At 43.8% G+C, this 22,500-nt stretch overlaps 1 protein-coding gene across 1 annotated transcript in view; it reads right to left on the bottom strand.

Annotated features, from left to right (window-relative positions):
- The window catches only part of ptprb (protein tyrosine phosphatase receptor type b), a 52,099-nt gene that overhangs the window by 8,535 nt on the left and 21,064 nt on the right, over window positions 1-22,500 (bottom strand). Inside the window, exons 16-28 of the mRNA XM_076296771.1 lie at window positions 20,415-20,693; window positions 11,772-11,921; window positions 10,242-10,503; window positions 9,693-9,790; window positions 9,259-9,364; window positions 7,611-7,691; window positions 5,546-5,563; window positions 5,334-5,415; window positions 4,901-4,991; window positions 4,168-4,244; window positions 2,265-2,399; window positions 1,487-1,609; window positions 827-990 (exon numbers count right to left, since the gene is read on the bottom strand). Of these exons, the coding sequence (XP_076152886.1) occupies window positions 827-990; window positions 1,487-1,609; window positions 2,265-2,399; window positions 4,168-4,244; window positions 4,901-4,991; window positions 5,334-5,415; window positions 5,546-5,563; window positions 7,611-7,691; window positions 9,259-9,364; window positions 9,693-9,790; window positions 10,242-10,503; window positions 11,772-11,921; window positions 20,415-20,693 (1,666 nt within the window). The remainder of the gene's footprint in view (window positions 1-826; window positions 991-1,486; window positions 1,610-2,264; window positions 2,400-4,167; window positions 4,245-4,900; window positions 4,992-5,333; window positions 5,416-5,545; window positions 5,564-7,610; window positions 7,692-9,258; window positions 9,365-9,692; window positions 9,791-10,241; window positions 10,504-11,771; window positions 11,922-20,414; window positions 20,694-22,500) is intronic.

Here is a 22,500-nt window from a genome sequence, read left to right on the forward strand (position 1 = left end):
GTGGTGACACAGAGGAGAGGTAATAACAGCAGCAAAATAAAATGTAATGAAGGAATCGCAGAGAGATCAAAATCCAATAACATTATGTGACATCTCTGTAGGAGGTGCATGCGTGTGTGTGTGTGTGTGTGCGGGTCTGTCTGTCTGCGAGTGTGTGTTTGAGGGGGTGGTCTGAGTGGTGTCACAACCTCTTGATATTGAAAGGCAGAGATTTTAAAAATTAATCTTTCTTTTTTCCTTTTCCCCCCCTCATCCCTCACACCCCTCCCTCTCTCCCCATCTCTCATAAGCTGCCTATCAACGCCTCTGTGAAAAAAGGAGAGGAGTATATGACGTTTATATGTCTTTTTTTAACCCATTAGCACATCTGTATGACAGCAGAGTAGATGAATCATACTGTAGCTCAACTGTCAGGTGCTAATAACACGCAGGCCATGAGTGCACATCATAGGGGGCAAACACATAGTCAAAACCTTTCTTTGTTGCAAGTCACGCGGGATAAAAACATCTGCCAACAGTAATTCAGGCTACCAGCTCTTGCATGCTAAAATAGACATACTAATTGTGTTGGAGCTGGTGTGCTGAAGTATTTTATACCACATGTTTTCGTGCCCATTTATCATGTGTCTGAACACACAGTGACACACAGAGACAAAGACACACACACATACACACATAGACACACTTACACAGACACACACAGACAGACAGACACACACACTCGCGCAGACATGGACACGAACACACACAAACACACACAGAGAGAGACAGACACACACACTCGCACACTCGCACACACACACACACACACACACACACTTCTTACCTGCAGTGCACAACGGTGGGCCCTGAGGTGGGCACTCGGTCGATGTAGTCCCGCACGGTCCGCACATACTGGATGAGGGACTGAGTGGTCTCGGGCACGCCGTGGTCAGGCCACACTGTGTAGTGGAAGTGGCGCACCACGCGCGGGTATGCCAGCTGGCCCTCCTAAGATGCCCAGAAAAGAGCCAAAGCACACACAGCCCATCACACTGAGGCATGAGCAGTCACATCACTCTCAAAATGTGGTGTGCACTGGGGCGATTATGTGAGTTTTTGTAGGTAACAGAAAAAAATATATATTTGAAAGTGAAAACTTCCTGGTTACCCCAGAGTCTCTCTATCTCTCTCTCGGCCCATTATGCATAATGGCAGTTGAGTTTTCAGCTACTCTGTTTCAATCAAATCTCTCACCGGATATTAATCTGTCCATATCAAACACCACTGGCACCGATAAGGCTCCGTGACTTGAAAGTATTTTAAGCAATCGAGTCTGTCGACAAAAGCTTTCTCCTATCCTCTTCCAGTGATTTATTGTCAGATCATTAAAGTCAATATGTTGAAAGCAATTTTCTGAATCAGTGAGTAAAGAAATGAATGTTTTTTGTCCTCCTAAAAGAAGAGAGGTGGGGGGGTAAAGAGGAGTAAAGTTGTTGTCACTCACGTAGCAGATCTTGAACTCGCGGATGGTCCACTCCGGGAGCACCGACTCGGAGAGCACCTGCACCACCAGGTCCCCGTAGTACAGCGGCTCTCTGTTCTGGGGCCAGTAGTGGTCACACTTCACCTGGTGGACAGATGGAGAGAGGGAATTTGAAGTAACTTTATACAATCATAGGAGAGAGAGTGAGAGAGAGAGAAGACAAATTAAAAAAAGAATAAAGAATGCATAGACCAGGCAGAAATGGCAAAGATTGAAAAGGTAGTGACAAAGAAAAGAAGAAGAAAAGAAAAAAGAAAGAAAGAAAGAAAGAAAGAAAAAAGAAAGAAAGAAAGAAAGAAAGAAAAAAGAAAGAAAGAAAGAAAGAAAGAAAAAAGAAAGAAAGAAAGAAAGAAAGAAAGAAAAAAGAAAGAAAGAAAGAAAGAAAGAAAGAGGAGATACAGAGCCAGACACATTAGTTGAGAGCTCCAGTCGTTCCGGTCAGAGGTAGGCTAAGCTAGCTGACCTGATGACGTCAGCCAGTCTTCAGAGAATGTAATCGCCTCGTGCTTCACGGGTCAACCAACAGACCGACCAGGCCTTTCATCTTCAGCCCGTCTCTCTCTCTCTTTTCCTCTCTTTAGATATTGGCAGTTTTTTGTTATTCCTCACTGTTTTTTTTTTCTCTCGCTCTCTCTTTTGGTCTGGACTTTATCACCAAGGCAACAGAGGAACGTCAGCAAGCCCGGGAGGGGTTGTGGTGGTGGTGGTGGTGGTGGTGGTGGTGGTGGTTCCCACTTACCCGGCCTTTCTCCACGCACTGCGTAACCATGACGATGTTGTGCACGTTCTGCTCCCACACCATCCTCCAGAAGTCCTCCTTGGTCCCTGGGAGTGGCCCCTGCGTAGCGATGTACTCCCGCCGGAAATTATTACCCTGATGGACAGACAGATGGAGAGGGACATGAGCATGAGCAAAGAGATGGACAAACGCAGACAGGAAAAAAGGAAGACAGACAGACAGACAGACAGACAGACAGACAGACAGACGGAAAGACGGACGGACAGACAGATTGATGTTGTACAGATATAAGGTATGAATGGACTTGTATTTCCAACACAGGTACACAGATAGAAATACAACAAGTGACAATAGGCAGGTGGACAACATGGACGTGTGTAAAGTGACCCACAGGTGTCCAGGTGGAAGCCTGCATAACATATGGAAACAGAAGGGCACTGAGAAAGACAGACAGCTACGCAAGAAGCAATTTATGAGCCTGCTTATAACAAACAGCAACGTTAAGCAAAAGAATGTGTTTACTGAATGGCGTTGGTGAATGTTTAAGAGGATGCAAATTACACCCTGCGGCTGCGATAAAGATTCAAGTAACTGCGACGCCTGCTATTTTTGTTTTCACATGGGAGAGAAAGCACCCTCATTATTCTCTCCCAGGACAAGAGACACCTGAGGAAGGCTCCCAGAATGCTTAGTCATACCACAGATAAACAAAAACAGCTACGGCTAAACAACTCTGCTAACAAGCAAGAAAAGAACAAACAACAAACGACTCAGCAATTTTTAAATATATATATATATATATATATGGCTTTAGGACAACAGACACAACACAGCACAAGGAGGAACTGGCTGGGTCTGTGTGTGTGTATGTGTGTAAACATTTTGTGCGTTATGCCCAAAGGGGAAAGGCTGTCATTTGACTGGCATGGGTAAGCTAAGAGGGGATATGGGCCTTTTGAGACCTGTGAAGTGGGGGATCATCCATTTTCAGGAATCTAGTTATGGAGTCAGGGCAGGGGAGGTCATTAGTGTGCCCCATACAGAGTGTGTGTGTGTGTGTGTGTGTGTGTGTGTGTGTGTGTGTGTGTGTGTGTGTGTGTGTGTGTGTGTGTGTGTGTGTGTGTGTGTGTGTGTGTGTGTGTGTGTATGTGTTTCAGAATTCAGATTATGTGTGTGCGTGTCATTAGAATGTCCCCTGGTGGTTTGGGCCATTAGACTGGCCCACAATGGAAAAAGCATCTGTGTGTGTGTGTATGTATTTGGGTTATTGCACCAGCCCTCAGTGGGAGTGCATGAGTGTGTTAATGGCCATTATTTGAGCGATAGCCAGGTTTCCAGACCAACCAGACCGCACATTTGTCCACACACACACACACACACACACACACACACACACACACACACACACACACACACACACTCATGACCCACCAAAAAGCACACCGTGTTGACCAACAAATGTAGCACTATGGCATATGTTCTAATAGATGTCTATGGTATGTCCATATCTGGTAATCCGATCTGATCTTCCACTAGGCTACTTTTATGTTTTGTGCAGGGGATGGCATTCACTGTTTCCATGGTATTTGTACTTCTGCTGTTGAGCTCTGATTTTACTATTCTTTGACTGGTTGGTATGAGAAGAGGTGGTGTACAGTATGTGTGCGTGTGTGTGTATGTGTGTGTGTGTGTGTGTGTGTGTGTGTGTGTGTGTGTGTGTGTGTGTGTGTGTGTGTGTGTGTGTGTGTGTGTGTGTGTGTGCCACAGTGTGTGTGTGCCACAGTGTGTGTGTGTGTGTGTGTGTGCATCCTGACTTCCTTTTATCCAAAAATCATTCTAAATTCTTTCATAAATCTACAATTCAGGTAGGGCAAAGGGACAACTCTATTTCGCAGAAACTCACTGGCATGTAGCTGGCGTTGATGAAGTCTGAACAAGGGTCGTCTTCCAAGTAGGACAGCTTCACCCTGGTGGAATCGTCTGAAAGATACACAGAGACAGGTGGTCCGGCTCACTGGGTGGGCGGGTAAGGCTGAGGCTTTCATCCTACTGCCATCGAACACGGCTGACTAACCAGCCACAAACACAAACACTGGTAGCCTGTATTTCAGTGAGGGCTTAAGACAGTGGCTGTAGGCTAAAGATATAGTACTATTATGTCTGTTCCCAGTGTTTGTTTGGTGTTTCTATCACAAAGTTAAGAACACTATGACTCATTCTTAAACTGGTATGCTGAATGAACAATATCCTTGTTTCTCATTTCGTCCAGTTCAAATTATCCCCTAAATTTTTATCTCTGCAATCTGGTGTAATTGCCATAATATTTGTAAATTGTATAAAATATGTGACTGATCGTCTCCCCAACCACAACTACATTTGTGGAGAAACTCGCTGAGGGTGGATATAGCGATGTCATAAAACACGGCTATAGTGGCCATTAGAAAGTCGAGCTAAATCAATGACAAGTCCTTTCTCAGCAGAACACAGCTCTCTCTTTGCTACAGGGTTGCTGATACACCCAAACTCAGTGCTGATATACACCTCCCAATACAACACTACAACTGTACCTCTCTCTCTCTCACACACACACACACACACACACACACACACACACACATTTACAAATACACACTTACAGGGCAGTATATTGTTGTATCGATTCTTGCCACGGTTCTCCGGTAAGCGAGCTGCATCCAGAGGCTGGTTTCGCCCCACATCTTTCAGGTCCTGAAAGGAACATTGGCATCACAGGTTAAAGAGTCCAAAGCTTAGAGGTTCACCCTGCACATTATGACAAAACATAGCACAGCACAGCACCACAGCACAGCACAGCACAGCACAGCACAGCACAGCAGCTCGCCTTGATGGGATTCTAAATCCTTTCAATGTCGCATTTAAAAAAAGTGTGCATAGTACAAAATGGCCCAGTTCTACACATACGAAAAAAGGTGGCGATTTTATCAGTAATACATGATGTTTTTTGTAAGGCACTAAAAATATTGAGAGCGAGGGTTTTCGCCACAGTAGGCCGTTAACTCTAATGAAGTTGGCCCAGGAGCAGCACCTTACCTCAAACTCCTCAGAGAGCAGGTAATTAGAGTCGGCCAGCAGTTTGGAGAGGTGGGTCTCAAAGTGCGAAGCTTTCACCGGGCTGTGTGGAAAAACAAACAAACAAACACAAGAGAGCCAAGGTTTGGATTAAACTCCCTGCGTCTGATAAAAACAACAATAAAAAAACACCTCTAAGATCAAATGGATGGGAGGGAGTTGTAAGTACACACCTCGTCACACGGCGATTACTGCAATAAAAAGGAAGAGAGTTTGTGATCAGATGGCGTTGGTTGAGTTTAATCACCCCAAACACACACACACACACACACACACACACACACACAAACACACACACACAAAAAAACACACACACACACACACACACAAACACATACACACACAATGACCACCCCAATTTTGACATGTACTCTGTGATTTCTGCTCACCAGTCAAGGATTCTCACTTCATTTCTCACTCTCTAATATAATTACTCTTGCATCGATTAAAGTGGCTGAGCAATAAGGAAGGGGCAAAAAAAACACTCCTTCAAATAGCATACTGATAACAGGTAAAAGACAGCACACTGGTGCCAAGCCAACCAGACTCTAATGAAAGACAATGGCAAGGCCATTTATCATTGTGGCTGAGTTCTCATGCATATGTTACTCCAGGTAAAACTACATGTAAACATCAAATCATTAAGTAAACATAATAACATGATTTAGTTTAGGTTTTAGCCAAAACACTGTATATTATGGTCTACCATACTATAGTCATAGTCTTTCTCTGTAATCCCAGAAAGAATGTTTGGAAGGGGCTGCTTGTTGTTTATACACCAAACTTTTATACAGATCTCTGCTATGATAACCAGCCAGACTGAAGTGATGGCTTCACACAAGCTTTGGATGGCATGTCCAAAAGACTGAGCGTGTCTGCACTGCTTCCTATCTCATCCCTGGTATCCTGCTTGCCTGCCTAAGCCATCGGCATGGTAACGAGGCCCACAGGCTCCAACACACGTAGGAACCACAATAGAAATAAGTCTTTGGGCTTTATTGTGTCATCCCTGACTCTTTATGTATTTTAATGTATGACACAGAGTACTGTTTCATATTTTATATTTAAGTGGTCAAAATAAAATCAGTCAATCAGTCAATCAATCAGTCAATCAATCAGTCGCGCACACAGGCAGATCGTCCGCAGCAAAAGAGAGAAATACCCCAGCCCAGTCCAGTCAAGCCAAGCACAGTCCAGCGCAACGCGGTGCGGGAGCATGCAGCTCTGTGTGTGGGCCAGAGATGTGGATCAATGGACCGGCGGGCCGTCGGCAAACAGGAGAGGAGTAATGAGTGGAAATGGCTTTAACACCATGCTTTTACTTTCCTCCCATTGATCCACTCGGGCTTGCGGATAATTGCATCTATTATTTTGGTACACCCGCACGTACACACAACACACACGTATACACTTATACACACACACACACAAACTCACGTTCATACACACACATACATACACATACACACACTCAGGCTCTCACACACACACACACACACATACACACAGATAGTCATACAAACGGACAGGCAGACAGACAGAGAAACACTTGCAGACGCAATCAGACAAAAACACATAAGAGGGTCTGGCTAAATTTAGGAATTGGAGGTATGACATCATCCTGAATTGAAGCCTCCTGCTGTGTCTGTGACAATGGGAAATGAGAGTCACCAACCTCTGTATGTCTGCCTTTTTCTCTATCTTTCTCTTTCCCTCTTTCTTGCAGTCACATGAACACACACCACACACACACACACACACACACACACACACATCTGAAATGTATAAATTAATATATGTGTATACATACATGTATATTTAACATATATAACATATTTATAATATATGTTTATATGTATAATCTAGAAGGACCTCAAATACTTCTAGTACTAAAAAATTGAATTGCAAAATGATTTGCCAACATAATAAAACTCCTTAAACGATTTTATTCATTAGGCCATGGATGTCGTGCAACACAATTCCACTCTCAAATTGCCCTCCTGAGTCGTTGAACCACAGCGAAAGAATGTGCAGGCAAAGGAGCAGTATCGAGTGACCTCAAATCAATCCACTGATCCAATCTCAGATGGAAAAAAAAAATCTAATTCAGAGCACAAATTGAAAACGCTCTTAGATAATAAAAACATTTCCTGCTGCGGTTTTGGGCTTAAACGCCTATGAGGAGGAAAAAGGAAAGATGTTGATCAAAGAGAACGGCGCTCTCTTGGTCTCTCTTACCTTCGCACACCCATATAGATCCCTGAGGTCGGCACCTCCTTCCACATGCTCATCCTGACCACAGGGCCTTCCTGCACAGCTCTGGAGAGAGAAAGACACACACACGTAACTAATAACACACACACCCATGTCATATTCAGTGTCTTAGGCACTAGATACTCAGTACTGCATTCATTAATAAAGTGTGCTGCTAATACTATATTAGTACATGTTGTTGAGATTGTGGGCTGGGGGGGGGGGGTCATGGTGGTGGAAATGGTAGTGTCAGTGTCCTGTACCACTAATGACCACATGGGGACCTGAGTGGAGATTGACCCAAGCTTCCTTCACAGACCAACACCCTATTTCGGTCTCCTGGCCTGTTCTCTACGGTCCAATTCAAATTAAAGCTAAAACGCAGACAATGAAATGCTTGGGGTTAGGGTTAGATTAAGGACTAGTGACATGTTAGTATATAGTATCATTTACTAGTTATAAGACGTCACTGTTAAAAGGACACATTACATACTGAGAGTCGAATTTAAAATAATATCCCAATCCTAAAAGAGACTAGAAGGTAGGAATGAGGGGAATTCTTATTCTTCATGAGAATCTTTGGCATTCATTCTATTTCAGTATTTTGTTGTCTCATGTTTGACATTCTGGAGAGAAAACCAGAGAGTCAGACTTTTCTCCTCACATCATTCCTCCACCCCCACCTCCTCCGCTGCTCATAAATGTTGAGTTAATTAAAAAAAAAAAAAGAAATGCCTTCACCCTCATAATATCACCCGCATGCTGGTATTTGTACATTTCACCAGAAGGCTACGCAGAACACCGAAGAGTTTAATAAGATGACAAGCCCCATAAAGGTCTGGACTATTTAGTTGGATTCAATTAACGAACAGGAACTCTCTCTGCCTCTCAGCCATTTCCTCGCGACGACGCATTTCCCCAGGAATGAACGCCTGCTTCCTTTTCTCGTGAACAATGCGCCCTAATTATTTGCTAATGCCCGGCCCTCGCGGAGGAAATGGAGTTCATGACATTCGGCTTCCCATCCCCATCAGACAGCCTGGCACTGGCGTAGACCTCCGATTGGCACTGTGTGTGTGTGCTGTTGACGTGTCTGTCTGTCTGTCTGTCTGTCTGTCTGTCTGTAAGTCTGTCTGCCCCTTTGGAGGTATGGCTGGTGGCTGGCTGAGTTAGCGTGCTGAAATACTGTATCTCTTGGCACATTAAGCGTTAGTGTCAGTACTTAGATCTGACTCACTGGATGTTTATTGTCTATGCTTTAAGTGCCACACTGTACGTGTGTGCAGTACTTAGTATTAGACAGTGGTTCATGTACAAGCCAATAGCAGTTGTAGTCTTATTAGTCATGTGTGGCTCTGGTTTTACAGTCTGGATCAGTAACTAGGCATTTCATTCTAGCATGCAAATAGGGACTTTTAGTATTGGCCAGAATGCACTTGCATGGTTAGTTGCCATGCTATCTCTCTGTAACACCTGCTCCCATATCAGAGTGTGCATGTTTACCGTTGTAAGCTTGAATGTTCTGTTTGGATGCAATCCATTATAGTGCATGACTCTGTGTTGTTTTGTGTGTGTGTGTGTGTGTGTGTGTGTGTGTGTGTGTGTGCGTGTGTGTGTTGGTTCAGATTCTCACACTTTGCGGACTCGCTGTCTGTAGATGAGCAGAGCGATGATGGCGATCATCATGCCCGTCAGGAACATGCCTGCGCTGAGCCCCTCGATGATTCCACTCAAAGGCTCTGAAAGAACACAACAACAACCACCACAACAACAACATAAATACACAAACAACACACCACATCCTGTTTAGACATCTAAAACATACCAACACACAGTACATACCACAATTTCCCAACTACAATATTAGCCACGGCTTATACATTGATTTTGCAAAATTTCTTCAGCTATGAGGTTAATGCACGGGGGCTGTTAATATGGTATTAATATGGTTTTGTTTCTTTTAACTTGCATAAAACACTGTCCTGCGGCTTATACACAATGCGGCTAATACACAGGAAATTACTGTAAACAAAAATATCTTTTTGGAGCGGACCACTCGGCCCTTACCTGGCTGGGTGGTGAGGGGCAGGGACAGGTAAGTGTCTGTGAAGAGTGGCTCCTTCTGGTTGTCCTCAAACAGCTGAGTGAAGGCCCTGATGCTTAGCCTGATGTGGAGAGAGAGGAGAGAGAGAGAGGGACTTTTTTAAGTGCAGAGTGTATTGATCTCTATGGCTCAAGAGTGCAACTCATTCACAGAATGTATTGATTTCTATGGATAAAGAGTGAAATTCATTGATTCATTCCCTGCATTGTGTCTAGAGGGACTTATCTTCGAAATATCACCGCCCAGCTGAATTAACTGCTCTGGGGTCAGGCAGAGTTGGCTAACCACAGCTTCAGAAAGTAAAAGTCCTACCATGTACTGTGCACTTAACACAGGTGATTTCACCAATTAGCGTATCTACCTGGCTGAAGAGGTGTGCTAATTAGAATCTAATCTTAAAAGCTCGTTTAGAGAATGGTTGGAACAAAACATGTGGTGGGACTGTTTCGTTCTGAAGGTTATGCGGGGTATCCTGGGAAACGTACCCACCTCTGAGGTGAGGCGATGCCTACCTGTACGCAGTTTTGGCCTTGAGAGGTCCGTCACAGAAGGTGTTGAGGTAGTGCCTCTTATCGGGGTCCAGCTCGCACGCTCCCCCCAAGGTGTCCATCCCAGCCCCCAGGTTGATCTCAAAGACCTTGCCTGCCATGTCAGGATTGTCGGCACAGTGGCTGGAGAAGTAGTTGGTCTGGTAGGCCCGCACCGAGCTGTTCATCTTGTAGTCCAGGTACGAGGGTAGTGGGTGCTTACGCTCTGGCTGAACGAGTTCGCCATCTGTAGGGGAGAGAGAGAGAGAGAGAGAGAGAAAGATAGAGATAGAGAGAGAGAGAAAAAGAGAGAGAGATAGAGAGAGAGAGAAAGAGAGAGAGAAAGATAGAGAGAGAGAGATAGAGAGAGAGAGAGAGAGAGAGAGAGAGAGAGAGAGAGAGAGAGAGAGAGAGAGAGAGAGAGAGAGAAAGCGAGAGAGAGATGGGGGTAAGTAATTGGAGTAACATTTTGATTTATTATAAATATTATATTTATTTATTTGTTCATGCATCTCTGGGGCACAAGTGTCCTCACCCCCCTCCTCCTCTCCCCACCGCCCACCCTCTTTAAAAAACCATGGCAGCCATTCATTCTCCAAGCAGACACAGTAACAAGGACAAAGTAAAGGAGAGCAGGTGCTGCAAGGTTGTCATCAGTAATTGAGCGCGGTTTATGGGGGAAGAAACACACTTGTACTTCTCTTCCTCTCATTTCCCCCCTACACACTCCCATCCTCCTCCTCTTCCTCTTCCTCCTCATCATCATCATATTCATGGAGGGGGATGCTAATTGCCTACAGCCTTGATTCAAATCATACAGACAAGTGAACAGCCTCTGCAATTATCCTATAAGCCTAATGTGCGTCACCTAAATGGGGGGAAGAGAAACAGGAAGATGGAGAGAGAGAAAGAAGGTGGGATGAAGAGGTAAGGGGAGATAATGAAGAAGAAAAAGAAAAAGAAGAACAAGAAAGCAACTGAGGAGGAGGAAGAGAAGGAGATACTGAAGAAGCAGAATAAAAGAATGAAAAGAGTAAATGAGCAGGAGGAGGAGGAGGAGGAAGAGATACTGGAGAGATAGAATAAAAAAAGAAATTGAGGAGGAGGACAGGAATGGAGTAGGAGGAGGAAATAATGAGGAGAGAGAGAATAAATGAGGAGGAGGAGGAAGAGAAGGAGAGGGACAAGAAGAGAGGGAATGGGAGAAAGGAGAGGGTGAACTCATTGTGTATGGGACTATGGGTAAATGCACTATTAGTAATAATGGGACCTGTTGTATAACGGTTGGTACTATGGTCATTGTTATTAACCTTTTGAGGAGTGAATTATTGTTCTGGTTCCTTCTAGAATTCTACGCAAACAATCTATAGTTTCAGTGTTCCTTATACAGTCTAAGGGGAAAATCTCTGAGGGTAATTGTGACATCATAATGTGGAACTCTCGGTTCGCGAACATTCTAATCACATATTTGTGACCGTACTCCTCAACAGGTTAAAGTGAGTGTGTTGACCCTACCGTCAGACTCAGCAACAACGATGGTGAAGAGGCGCACGGCGCCGTTAACGTCACTGAACCAGCTGCAGTTGAACTTGAAGAAGATGGAGGACTGAGTGACGCGTGCAGCTCGCTCGTTCACCCGCACACTCTCTGGAGGCTCTGGTGGACCTACAGGACACACACACACACACACACACACACACACACACAGATGACTTCATCAGCTGACCTCAGATGAGTTTGCCTGCACTGTTTCTCACTGTTCAATTGTTACAAATAAGCTCCGAACCAATTGAGTGTTGTCCACTGTAATTCACTGTGGGTCGAAGAATCTACTGATTGAAAGCATATGAATCTACATATTTTAAAAACTTTACTTTTAGCAAGGTTTAGACATCATAAAGTGGCAATGACCTCTTCAATGTTGCTAAAAGGCCGCAAGTCCTTCATATTCATATATTCCCTGACAACATTTCATATCACAAGTGAAGTCTGGGACTTTGTTGTTCCACGTCTGTCTCAGTGTGCCAACGTACGTGTCCATTAAATCTGCAAAGTGGCTGTCAAATCTGGACGATTGATTAATGCCATTTCAGAGGCAACAACTGCCATGTGATTTGAGTGCCGATAGAGAAAAAACACACTCGACACTCGAGAGCAGCTTCATGCTTGTTCAAAACTCCACCGCCTTGGATTTCGACGTAAGTGACTCTTTTACCACGGGTTGTTTGAGGTTTAAGTGTGAGACAACATCCTCCTTGGCAGCAGGGAGATAGAACCGCATATTGCCTCTTTTTTAAAAAAAAAAGGATAACAGAAAAGAAAAATGGCTAGGCCTCAGTACATTTGTTGACTTCAAGCCAGAGCATGAACGTACCTTCTGCACATGACTGGGGTTCCAGGGAGGATTTATTAGTTAATATGGCACTCCTCCGATCTAATTATGCTGCTTCTGACTCGCTCTCTCCTCTCCAGCACTCATTCCAAACCCTCAGCCGATAAGGATGGTGGGGGCTTGGGCAGAGGCGCACCTTGTCAACAGGCAAACCAGGCAACTGCTTGGAGCCCCGAGCCGCTAGGGGGCCCCGACCTGGTCTCAGCGCGTTTGCCGGTGGGTCAAGCGAGAATTTCGTCCATAGAGATTGAATGATGTATTTTGCGTGCTCCTGCCCTGTTGTACAAACAGTAGGCTACATCTGTACATATGTAGGCCCTATGCTATGGCCTAATGAACAGCGGATCTGTGTTCAAAAAAGTTCAAAGAATCTGCACATATTTAAGCAACTGTGGTAAATGTCAATTGAGGGTGCAGTGATGACGGATCAACATCGGATTTTGGCATTTAGCCTACTCAATGAAGCTATAGTAGGCTAATGTTAATTGGCAGAAAGATTGAACATGGTTTGCTACATCTATACGACAGTAAACTTCAGCTAGCTAGCGGCAGTTACAACTAGTGAGATGGTTAACGTTATGTTTGTATTAGGGCTGTCAGCCATAACATGTTGATCGCGATTTGTTAGATTGCCCGATTGACGCAAAGTGCGTCAAAAAACACACCCTTTCTTCTTTGTTACATTGCTCCGGAACTGTTCATTGCAGCGAGATAAAAACTTTTATAGTGTGACAGAGCAGAAGTGGGGCTTTCCAACGAGACTACGCACGTGTCTGTACGATCAAGTATGAAAATAAAAGAAAATCATGAAATTAAATCAAATTGCATCATATTTACAGTCTATACTTCTCTGCGTTCACCTGCTCACCCATTACTATCGTTTGAATTACTCGCAAACCCGTGATCGCATAGATATGGCAAGCATATCAGATTAAAGAGGAGACACAGGGCTATCCACTAGTACCATGAATATCGATCCTTTTGACTTATAAAAACAGACGAAGTAACTGCAAAATAATGTCATGTACACAAACCAACGCTGCACACCCATTACTCTTGTTTGAATTACTCGGACCCGTGATCGGATAGATATGCCACATACGTCAGATGAAAGAGGATCATTTGATATCAAGTACATCCTTCTGGGTTATAAAACAGACGAAGTGACAGCAAAATAACTGAAAATAACAAAATAACTTCATATAGCTGGACTTACCCCACGTTTACGATTTTTTTGTCTGTTTTTGTGGCAAAGCATGTTTATAATCCAACGCTATCGTGTGTTTCTCTATGGCAAAGCATGTTCATAATTCGTTTTTGAGATCCTAGCAAATTCCTGCATGGCATCCAATTCAAGGCTCACATTGCATCCCAATTTGTTCAACAAAGAAACCCCTTTTTTGCCTCTACTTTGTTCATGGCAATGCAGTAAAAAGATGTTGTAGAGAATCATTATGAGTGCATACACCATGCACTCAAAATTATATTTTGTGAGATACATGTCAAAATATAAGAATTTTTATAATACGCTTTTTGTATTTTTATTATTTAACATAATAACCTAATAGTAATATAACATAATGGTGATAACACTTGTCGGTAGGGCCCCCTTGGAATTTTTGCTTGGGGCCCCCACAGACCCTAGAATCGCCTCTGGGCTTGGGCCATACTCATCCTGTTTCCATTCATCTTTTGCTTTTCTCCTCCACTTTGCTCTATCTTGCTCTTTTTATCTGCAGTAGGAGTTTTTTTTTCTTCTTTTGTTGTCTCAGACCTTTTTTCACTCTTTTTCTCTACTGGTTCTCTCTCTATGCCTACATTTGTTATCTTCTGTGTCCTCCCTTCTCTCTCTCTCTCTCTCTCTCTCTCTTCTGCTCTCCTGCTCTTTCACTCTCTTTGTCTCTAAATCCCTTACCTTGTCTGCTCACCTCCCTTGGGAGCAGAGCTATTTGCAGGCGTCTTTATTTAAAGTGTGTCGGGCCTCTCCCCCTCTGCTGGGACACAAGGCTGTGCGAGGCTGGTTAGCAGGGATGTCCCACTCCCACCTGTCATCCCACTCCTATACACACACTACTGCTGCTGCTGCTGATCTGGGACCTGTGCTAGCTACACCTCCCTGTTCCCTAAAGATGACATCACACCCTCTTTGGCTAGCTGGCTTCACAGCCACAGTCTGTGGACTTGACGCTATGTTGGCAGATCTTAAGTTGATACTACATCTGTGTGGGATTGTAGGTAAAGATGTTACAGTTTTTTACAATCACTTTGGTACTCTTTTCAGATCCTTGATGTCATTTTTCAAAACTCTAGACACAAAACTCAAAACGGTTATCACTTGTAACACAGGCTATCTAATGTTTAAAACATTGCATTGTGCATTCACATCTTTAAAGAAATCTTGCACTTGCACAATCATTGGTTCGAAAAACAAATTTACTGTGAAATACCATTGAAGCAACCGATAGTTTCACTGTGTCACTGTTCGTACAATCATTAAATATTGTAGAACAAAGTGATACAGGTTTCATTATGGTACTACATGTACAGTAAATACATCTCTGTAAAAGTACTGCAGTAGTAGAGAGAATACTACAGACACAGTGGAATCATTGAACAAAGTTTGTAATATATTGATGCAAAACACTACAGAGCAAAAATAAATAGCTATGAAATAGAAAATAAAAGACAGTACTGTAAAACATCAAATCATCAAATGCAGTGTTCCTCAACTTGCTCCACGCTAATTGGTGACAATGAATCTCGTTACAGTATCTTGACATTTTCATGATTTTAAGTTTTATGTGTATTGTATCCAGGGGCGGAGCTACGTGGTGGCCAGGGGGGGCCACGGCCACCACTGGTCAAAGCTTGGCCACCCTGCTGGCCCCCCCAGCTCCGTTCAGTGAAAAGTAAAAAAGAAAAATATAATTGCTGCCGTTTTCGACGGCACTTTGCCAACACTTTGCAAAGCAGGGACTGAACCAATTACTGCACTCTATCTACGACCATTGGCCCAGTCAGGAAGTGTAGCCCAAGGTTGTGATCAAATCGTGATAGGCTAGGCCTAGTGCAGCAGCAGCAGCGGGACAATTCAAGTCATCTGTTAAAAACACTGACTACTTCTTAACCTCATGCAGTAACAACATGAGTTGATGATGAGTTGGAACATTAATGCTAATAAGATGTTAGAATGTGTCACGAATCATAGCCAAGTGAGCTGCGTTGGGCTGTCCTTAGGTAGGCTCTGACATTGACGTGTGGGGCTGATCAGAAATAATCGGATGCCTGCGGTAACACTGTTACAAAAATATTTCGATAAAATTCAGGTGAAATGCAAGCATATTAGGCACATATCATGGCTCCAATAAAAGTAGGCTAATGGGGCCTAGGCTAGGCTACTTTATATAAAAAACATAATTTGCTGACTGCGTGTGGTTCTTGCCATAGCTGGTCAGGCAGAGGCTGCTTTGCCTGAGTTCTTTGTTACATTGCTCCAGAACTGTTCATCGCAGCGAGATGAAACTTTAATTGCGTGACAGAGCAGAAGTGGGGCTTTCCAACGAGACTAAACTCTTGCCTGTGCGATCAAGTATGAAAACAAACAAAAAAATCATGAAATTAAATCAAATTGATTCATATTTATAGTTTACCTGCGCACCCATTAGGCTACTCTCGTTTGAATTACTCGCGAACCCGTGATCGCATAGATATGGCAAGCATATCAGAAGAAAGGAGAGACAGGGCTATCTATTGGTACCAAGTATATCGATGCTTCTGGGCTATAAAAACAGACAACGTGACTGCAAAATAACATCATGTACAAAAACCAACTATCGTTTGAATTAGGCCCTATTCACGAACCCGTGATCGGATAGATATGCCACGCATGTCAGATGAAAGAGGAGATACAGAGCTATCATTTGATACCAAGTACATCCTTCTGGGTTATAAAACAGACGAAATGACATCAAAATAATAACTTCATATAGCTCCACTTACCCCACGTTTGTGTGTGTTGTAGTGGCAAGGCATGTTCATAATCCAACGCTATCATGTGTTTCTCTATGGCAAAGTATTTTCATAATGCGGTTTTGAGATCCCAGCAAATTCCTGCATGGCATCCAATTCGAGACTCACATTGCATCCCAATTTATTCGACAAAAAAACACCTTTTTGCCTTCACTTTGTTCATGACAATGCAGTAAAAAGTTGTTTTAGAATCATCATGAGTGTACACACAGAACACGCAAACTCGTGTTCAGTCAGGTCAGATCAGTTCGTGTCACAGATATGGAGCGCAGAAAGGGCCTTTATCATTACTAAATAAAAATGGCATTTATTTCTGTAAGGCGCACACCACATGTCTGTAAATTGCTCAGCCCCAAAGCCCCCCTCCACCATGGTTCTTATATTGCCAGATTCAGGACAGTCTGCCCTACACATACATGAAAGTCATGTCCAGCTGACAGAGATACATTTCAAAATAAGAATGGTATAATATGCTTTTAGTCTTTGTATTATTTAAAAATCAAAATTAAATCAATGCAAGTATTAATATGAATTGGTGGCAGATCTGGGTAGCCTAGACTGTTCTGAAAAAAATATAGCATGTGTAAATGGCACTTACAATGACCAGGATAAATGCTTATAACTAAAGGTAGTGGAAAAGCCCTTAAAACAGTCTAGGGTTCTAAGGGTAAATTTCTTAATTCAGAGCCATGTTACTTACAGCCAAGTACTTGAGAGTGAAGTGGATTAGAGAGTGGATAAGAGTGGATATCAGAAAGAAATATAGTTTGGCCATCAGTATAAGATTAAATATCTGAATACAATATTTGTAGTATTTATTATTGTTCTTTAACATCATTTGAATAAGACTGATTAAGTAAGGTGCATTATCATAATGTACTTTTTTATAGCATTGGCTTATGGAAAATGATTTGGAGTGGACAACAAACTGACCTGTGTATCAGTGTTGGCTTTACACAATTTATTACCATTATTAAAATAGGCTATCCTAATCTTCAAAACGTTTTGAGTAGTTTTTAAATAGTAGTTTTGATTCCCAAGTGCCACCCCAATAAAAAGTCTGGACCCAGCTGGCCCCCCCTATAAAATAATCCTGGCTACGCCCCTGATTGTATCCAGTTTTTAAAAATGTGCATTTTGATCATTGGTTGTGAGTTTTGTGTCTAGAGTTGTGAAAAATGACATCAAGATTAAAAAAAAAAAATAGTAACAAAGTGATTGTAAAAAACTGTAAACTAAAAGTTCCATTACTGTGCACAAGGTTCTCGAACAGCAGATTTCAGGATTTATCAGACAAATTCTTTAGCTGTCCAACACAAAATAAAATGTCTCACCTCTGAAACAGACTCAGCAAACCAAAGTACTCTCTCCCTATACTCTTTCTATAGTGTGTGTGTGTGTTTGTGTGTGTGTGTGTGTGTGTTTATTTGTCCTGTCCAAACACCATTTTTTTTCTTTTCTTATTAGCTGTTAATGGCTGAAAACGTTCTAAAAAGATTTTTTGGCCGACTATGAGAATATCTTTTGGCATCTCTTTTGCGCTGAAGCAGCGTCCTTTGGAATAGGATGGGGCGGAGGAACCAGTAGTTCGCTCACAATTCTCTCTCCTAAAATGTAATTTTATCACAGCTACTCTTCTTCACCCCATCTCTTCTCCCACTCCATCTCCTCCTTCTCCTCCTCTTTTCCTCTCTCTCTCTCTCTCTCTCTCTCTCTCTCTCTCTCTCAGACACACACACACACACACACACACACATACATACATACAAACACGCAGCAGTCTCTCTCACACACACACACATACACATACACACAAAAACAAAAACAAATATACACACACTGATACACTCATCTCCTCCTTCTCCTCCTCATCTCCTCTTCTCCTCCTCTCTTTCTCTCATTTACCCCTGCCCTCTTCAGATAAATCATGATGACAGAACTGGAATGCAGGGCAAGAGGAGGAACTTTTTGTCATCAATACAAACTAGCGACTAGTGCCTTCCAGCAAAGCCTCTTCATGAGCATGATTCAGCATTACAGCATTTTCTTTTACTTTACTGCACCATTACAACATTTCCTTTTACTTTACTGTTTGCCTGGGAGGTGACCTTTCTGTTTCTTTAATGCTAACTGCTCTCATGTTGAATCTATATCACATAGTTTGAAAGATGGCTAAATGAGTTATATAGTTAAATGTCTGACATTATACAACGTGAAGTATTTTCAAGTCTGCTTGAGCAAGCTTTTCTGCTAGGTGCTTGTTATGCTTTTGAAAAAATGTGGTGTGCTCAAAGTAATTACAGTTCAGCCTGTGCAATGCAAACAGCTAGGAGAGAGTAATATAATTGACTCAGAACACTAAATGAATGGGAAGACCGTGAAATCGTATGCTCCCTCTCTCTTTCAGACACACACACACACACACACACACACACACACACACACACACACACACACACACATACACACACACACACACACACACATACACACACACACACACACACACACACACACACACACACACACACACACACATACACACACACACACACACACAGACATATACACAGGCAGTGTATACACACACACCACACACACACACAAACAAATACACACACACACACACACACACACACACACACACACACACATACACACACACACACACACACACACACACACATACACACACACACACACACACAGACATATACACAGGCAGTGTATACACACACACCACACACACACACAAACAAATATACACACACACAGCTCACACACACACACACACATACACTCACATATACACACACACACAACACACACACACACACACACACACACACACACACACACACACACACACATACACACACACACACATTGATTCAGCACTGGGGATTAATGAAGCACGGCCAAGCATAGATTAGCTGACCATTAAGACATCTGGAGGGCCAGCAGAAATATCAATCAGGGCCTGCAAGGGTAAGACTCAGCAACCTGAGCCGAAGACGAAGACGAAGGAGAAAGAGGACACTGCCAATCCCCTCCACCCCAATCACCACCCTCACCCCATCCCACCCCGCCACCTCCATCTCCCCTTCCACTCCCAGCCCTCTGCCAGGCCATGCGTGACTCCACCAACCCAGCAGCGAGGCCTTATTCATCGGGCAGACAATGAAACACGCGAGCCCCTCAAAGGCTCTATTCATCAAGGCTGCCAGGCCTGAGGAGGCACCATTGATACTGTATGAATCCGTTTGCCTGGAGGCTGAGTGGAGCTTAGGGTGCCGTACCAATTGTGCTCAACAGAGACATGCTGGTAGAGTATATGTTCAAATGGTTGAAAGAAGTTTAATACTTTATGTGGAGACTTCAAAAGTGGTCGTGGAATCTGGTGTGGTTGAGCCACACAGCATGAAATGAATTTATGCTTGTGAGTTTAACAAATGAATTTGTCATTAATTAAGAAATTCTTGTTACCCATGTCTAAAGGAAATATTAAAACTAAATAAAAGCTCTTGGAGTGTGACCGTTTTTGATTTTGTACTAATTAAGAAATTGCACCTTCAAGGCCAGTATACAGAAAAATGACTTACAGCAATCTCAAGATGGATATTATTTATACATACACAAATATGAAAAGCAATCTCACTGGGGGAAGTGACAACATGAATGTGTGTGCCTATGGCACTGTGTGAGCCAGGCTTTTTCAGGCCTGATGCATTACTTACGGTCGATCATGGTGACGGCGCTCCCTTTAGCTGGTGGGCTGCGGAGAGCCCCTGCCTTGGCGCGGACGGAGATGGCGTAGTTCCGGTGCGGGTCCAGCTTCTCGATCTGGTGCTGTGTGGTGTCGCGCTCGAGCAGCATGGAGTAGACGCGTTCGCCCGTGTCCTCAAGCCGGCAGTCCACCTCGTAGCCGTCGTAGTCAGCCTCAGGTGGCGTCCAGGAGCAGGACACGGCCGTGGAGCTCTGCGGTCGGCAGTGCATGTGCAGCACCTGCCCTGGAGCTGAGGTGTGTGTGTGTGTGGGGGGGGGGGTATGGGGGGGGGCGGGAAACAGATCTCAGATATCAGAGGTTTGTCACTGTTCAACAAAAAGAGCTAGATTCTTGTTTGCTACGAAGCATATGTTTTTTTTTTTTATCGTCGAGAGCAATTCATAATGCTTACCTATGTGGATGCATCTAAACACACACATTCATACACACATATAGACACACACCCACACACACATACGATACCCCCCCCCCCCCCCACACACACACACACACACATACACACACACTAAGACAAACACACACTGTGCAACTGGCAAAAATCCCCACTTGCCCAATGAAGCAAGAAAGCCTGTTTCACTGCCCTGCTAAACCAAGTCATGATGATTAGTGATGATCAATGGACTCCCGAGATGGCTTACAAAACCTGGGCAGCAGCAGAAGCTACTGTAACATGAGGCGCCCATTGTTTTAACACTGGCCAACGTCAGACCGACTGACTTCTCAAGTCAGTACACTTTAATTTGATGTGGCTCTCTTTCATCGTGCCAAGTCTCACATCGCTGCTGAGCTCAACAACTGACCCAAGGACATTTTTCTCGACCCGCCTTCTTCAGGACAATCGACTGGGTCCTTCGGCCGAGGTCTATTCACCCTAAGGCCAGCTACTGATTAACTAGGAGGTGTAGAGGAGGCAGGGGGCTTTTCATGTTGAACAAGCGAGGTGCTTGGGGCAAGGGATGACTCAACAGACTGACACCTACATGCTTTTATGGTGAGCAAGAGAAAGAAAGAGAGAGGAGGAGGAGGAGGGATGGAGAGATGGAAGGAGAGATGAAAAGAGAGACGGTACGAGAAGGACATTGTGACTTTAAAGTGGACATGTGATGACTGTCCTTTTGCTGTGTTTTGTGCATTGTGTGTGTGTGTTGGGTGTGTGTGTGTGTGTGTGTGTGTGTGTGTGTGTGTGTGCGTGTGTATTGGGGTATGGGTTAGTATTGGGTATGATCACAGATGTCTTTCCACGATAAGCCGAAGATAGGCCTGTGTGATGCCTGCCGATAACATAAATCTCCTCCATTGCTCATCTCCAACACGCCACACATTAAGTCGGAGCTGATAAGGATGACTGCACGTACAAATGCGTTTGGGACAGTCTGTGTGTCTGTGGCTATGTGTGTGTGTGTGTGCGTGTGTGTGTGTGTCTGTGTGTGTGTGTGTGTGTGTGTGTGTGTGTGTGTGTGTGTGTGTGTGTGTGTGTGTGTGTGTGAGAGAGAGAGAGAGAGAGAGAAATGAAAGATGAATGTATCCAGGGGAGAAATGATGTTCACTGGTGCCGAGGGGAGCTTATTTGCAAGCTGGAGATAAAGCACTCGCCGAGTGAGGACCGAACGGAACGCCACAGAGCCCCCTCAATCAACATCTCCATCATCAGGAGACCGCAGCGTTTGAAGTTCAAGACAACACACTTCTATGCGCGGTGCTATACACACAGCCCAGTCCAGTCTTTGGAACTTTAAAGCGTCACTCTGGTCCACTGGTGTCCACTGATCGCTAGTCATCATGGCAGCTCGTGATCGACTCATCAATCAAAGCAGACCCAATCAAAGGGATGGCTGGCTAATCTGATACTGCTGCAACGTCTGATATTAATCCTCACCACAGACAATGCTGGTGCATTCATTTCTCCCCAGGCCAAGATGACACTAACTGCAGTTTGCGTCACTTTAATGAAAGCTAATGGGAGTGTGTGTGTGTGTGTGTGTGTGTGTGTGTGTGTGTGTGTGTGTGTGTGTGTGTCTGTCTGTCTGTCTGTCTGT

This window comes from Alosa pseudoharengus, unplaced genomic scaffold (assembly GCF_046254945.1).
Source record: "Alosa pseudoharengus isolate Yale_2024_CS ecotype anadromous, Long Island Sound unplaced genomic scaffold, YU_APseudo_1.1 YU_APseudo_1.1_scf_20, whole genome shotgun sequence".
NCBI lineage: Eukaryota > Metazoa > Chordata > Actinopteri > Clupeiformes > Clupeidae > Alosa > Alosa pseudoharengus.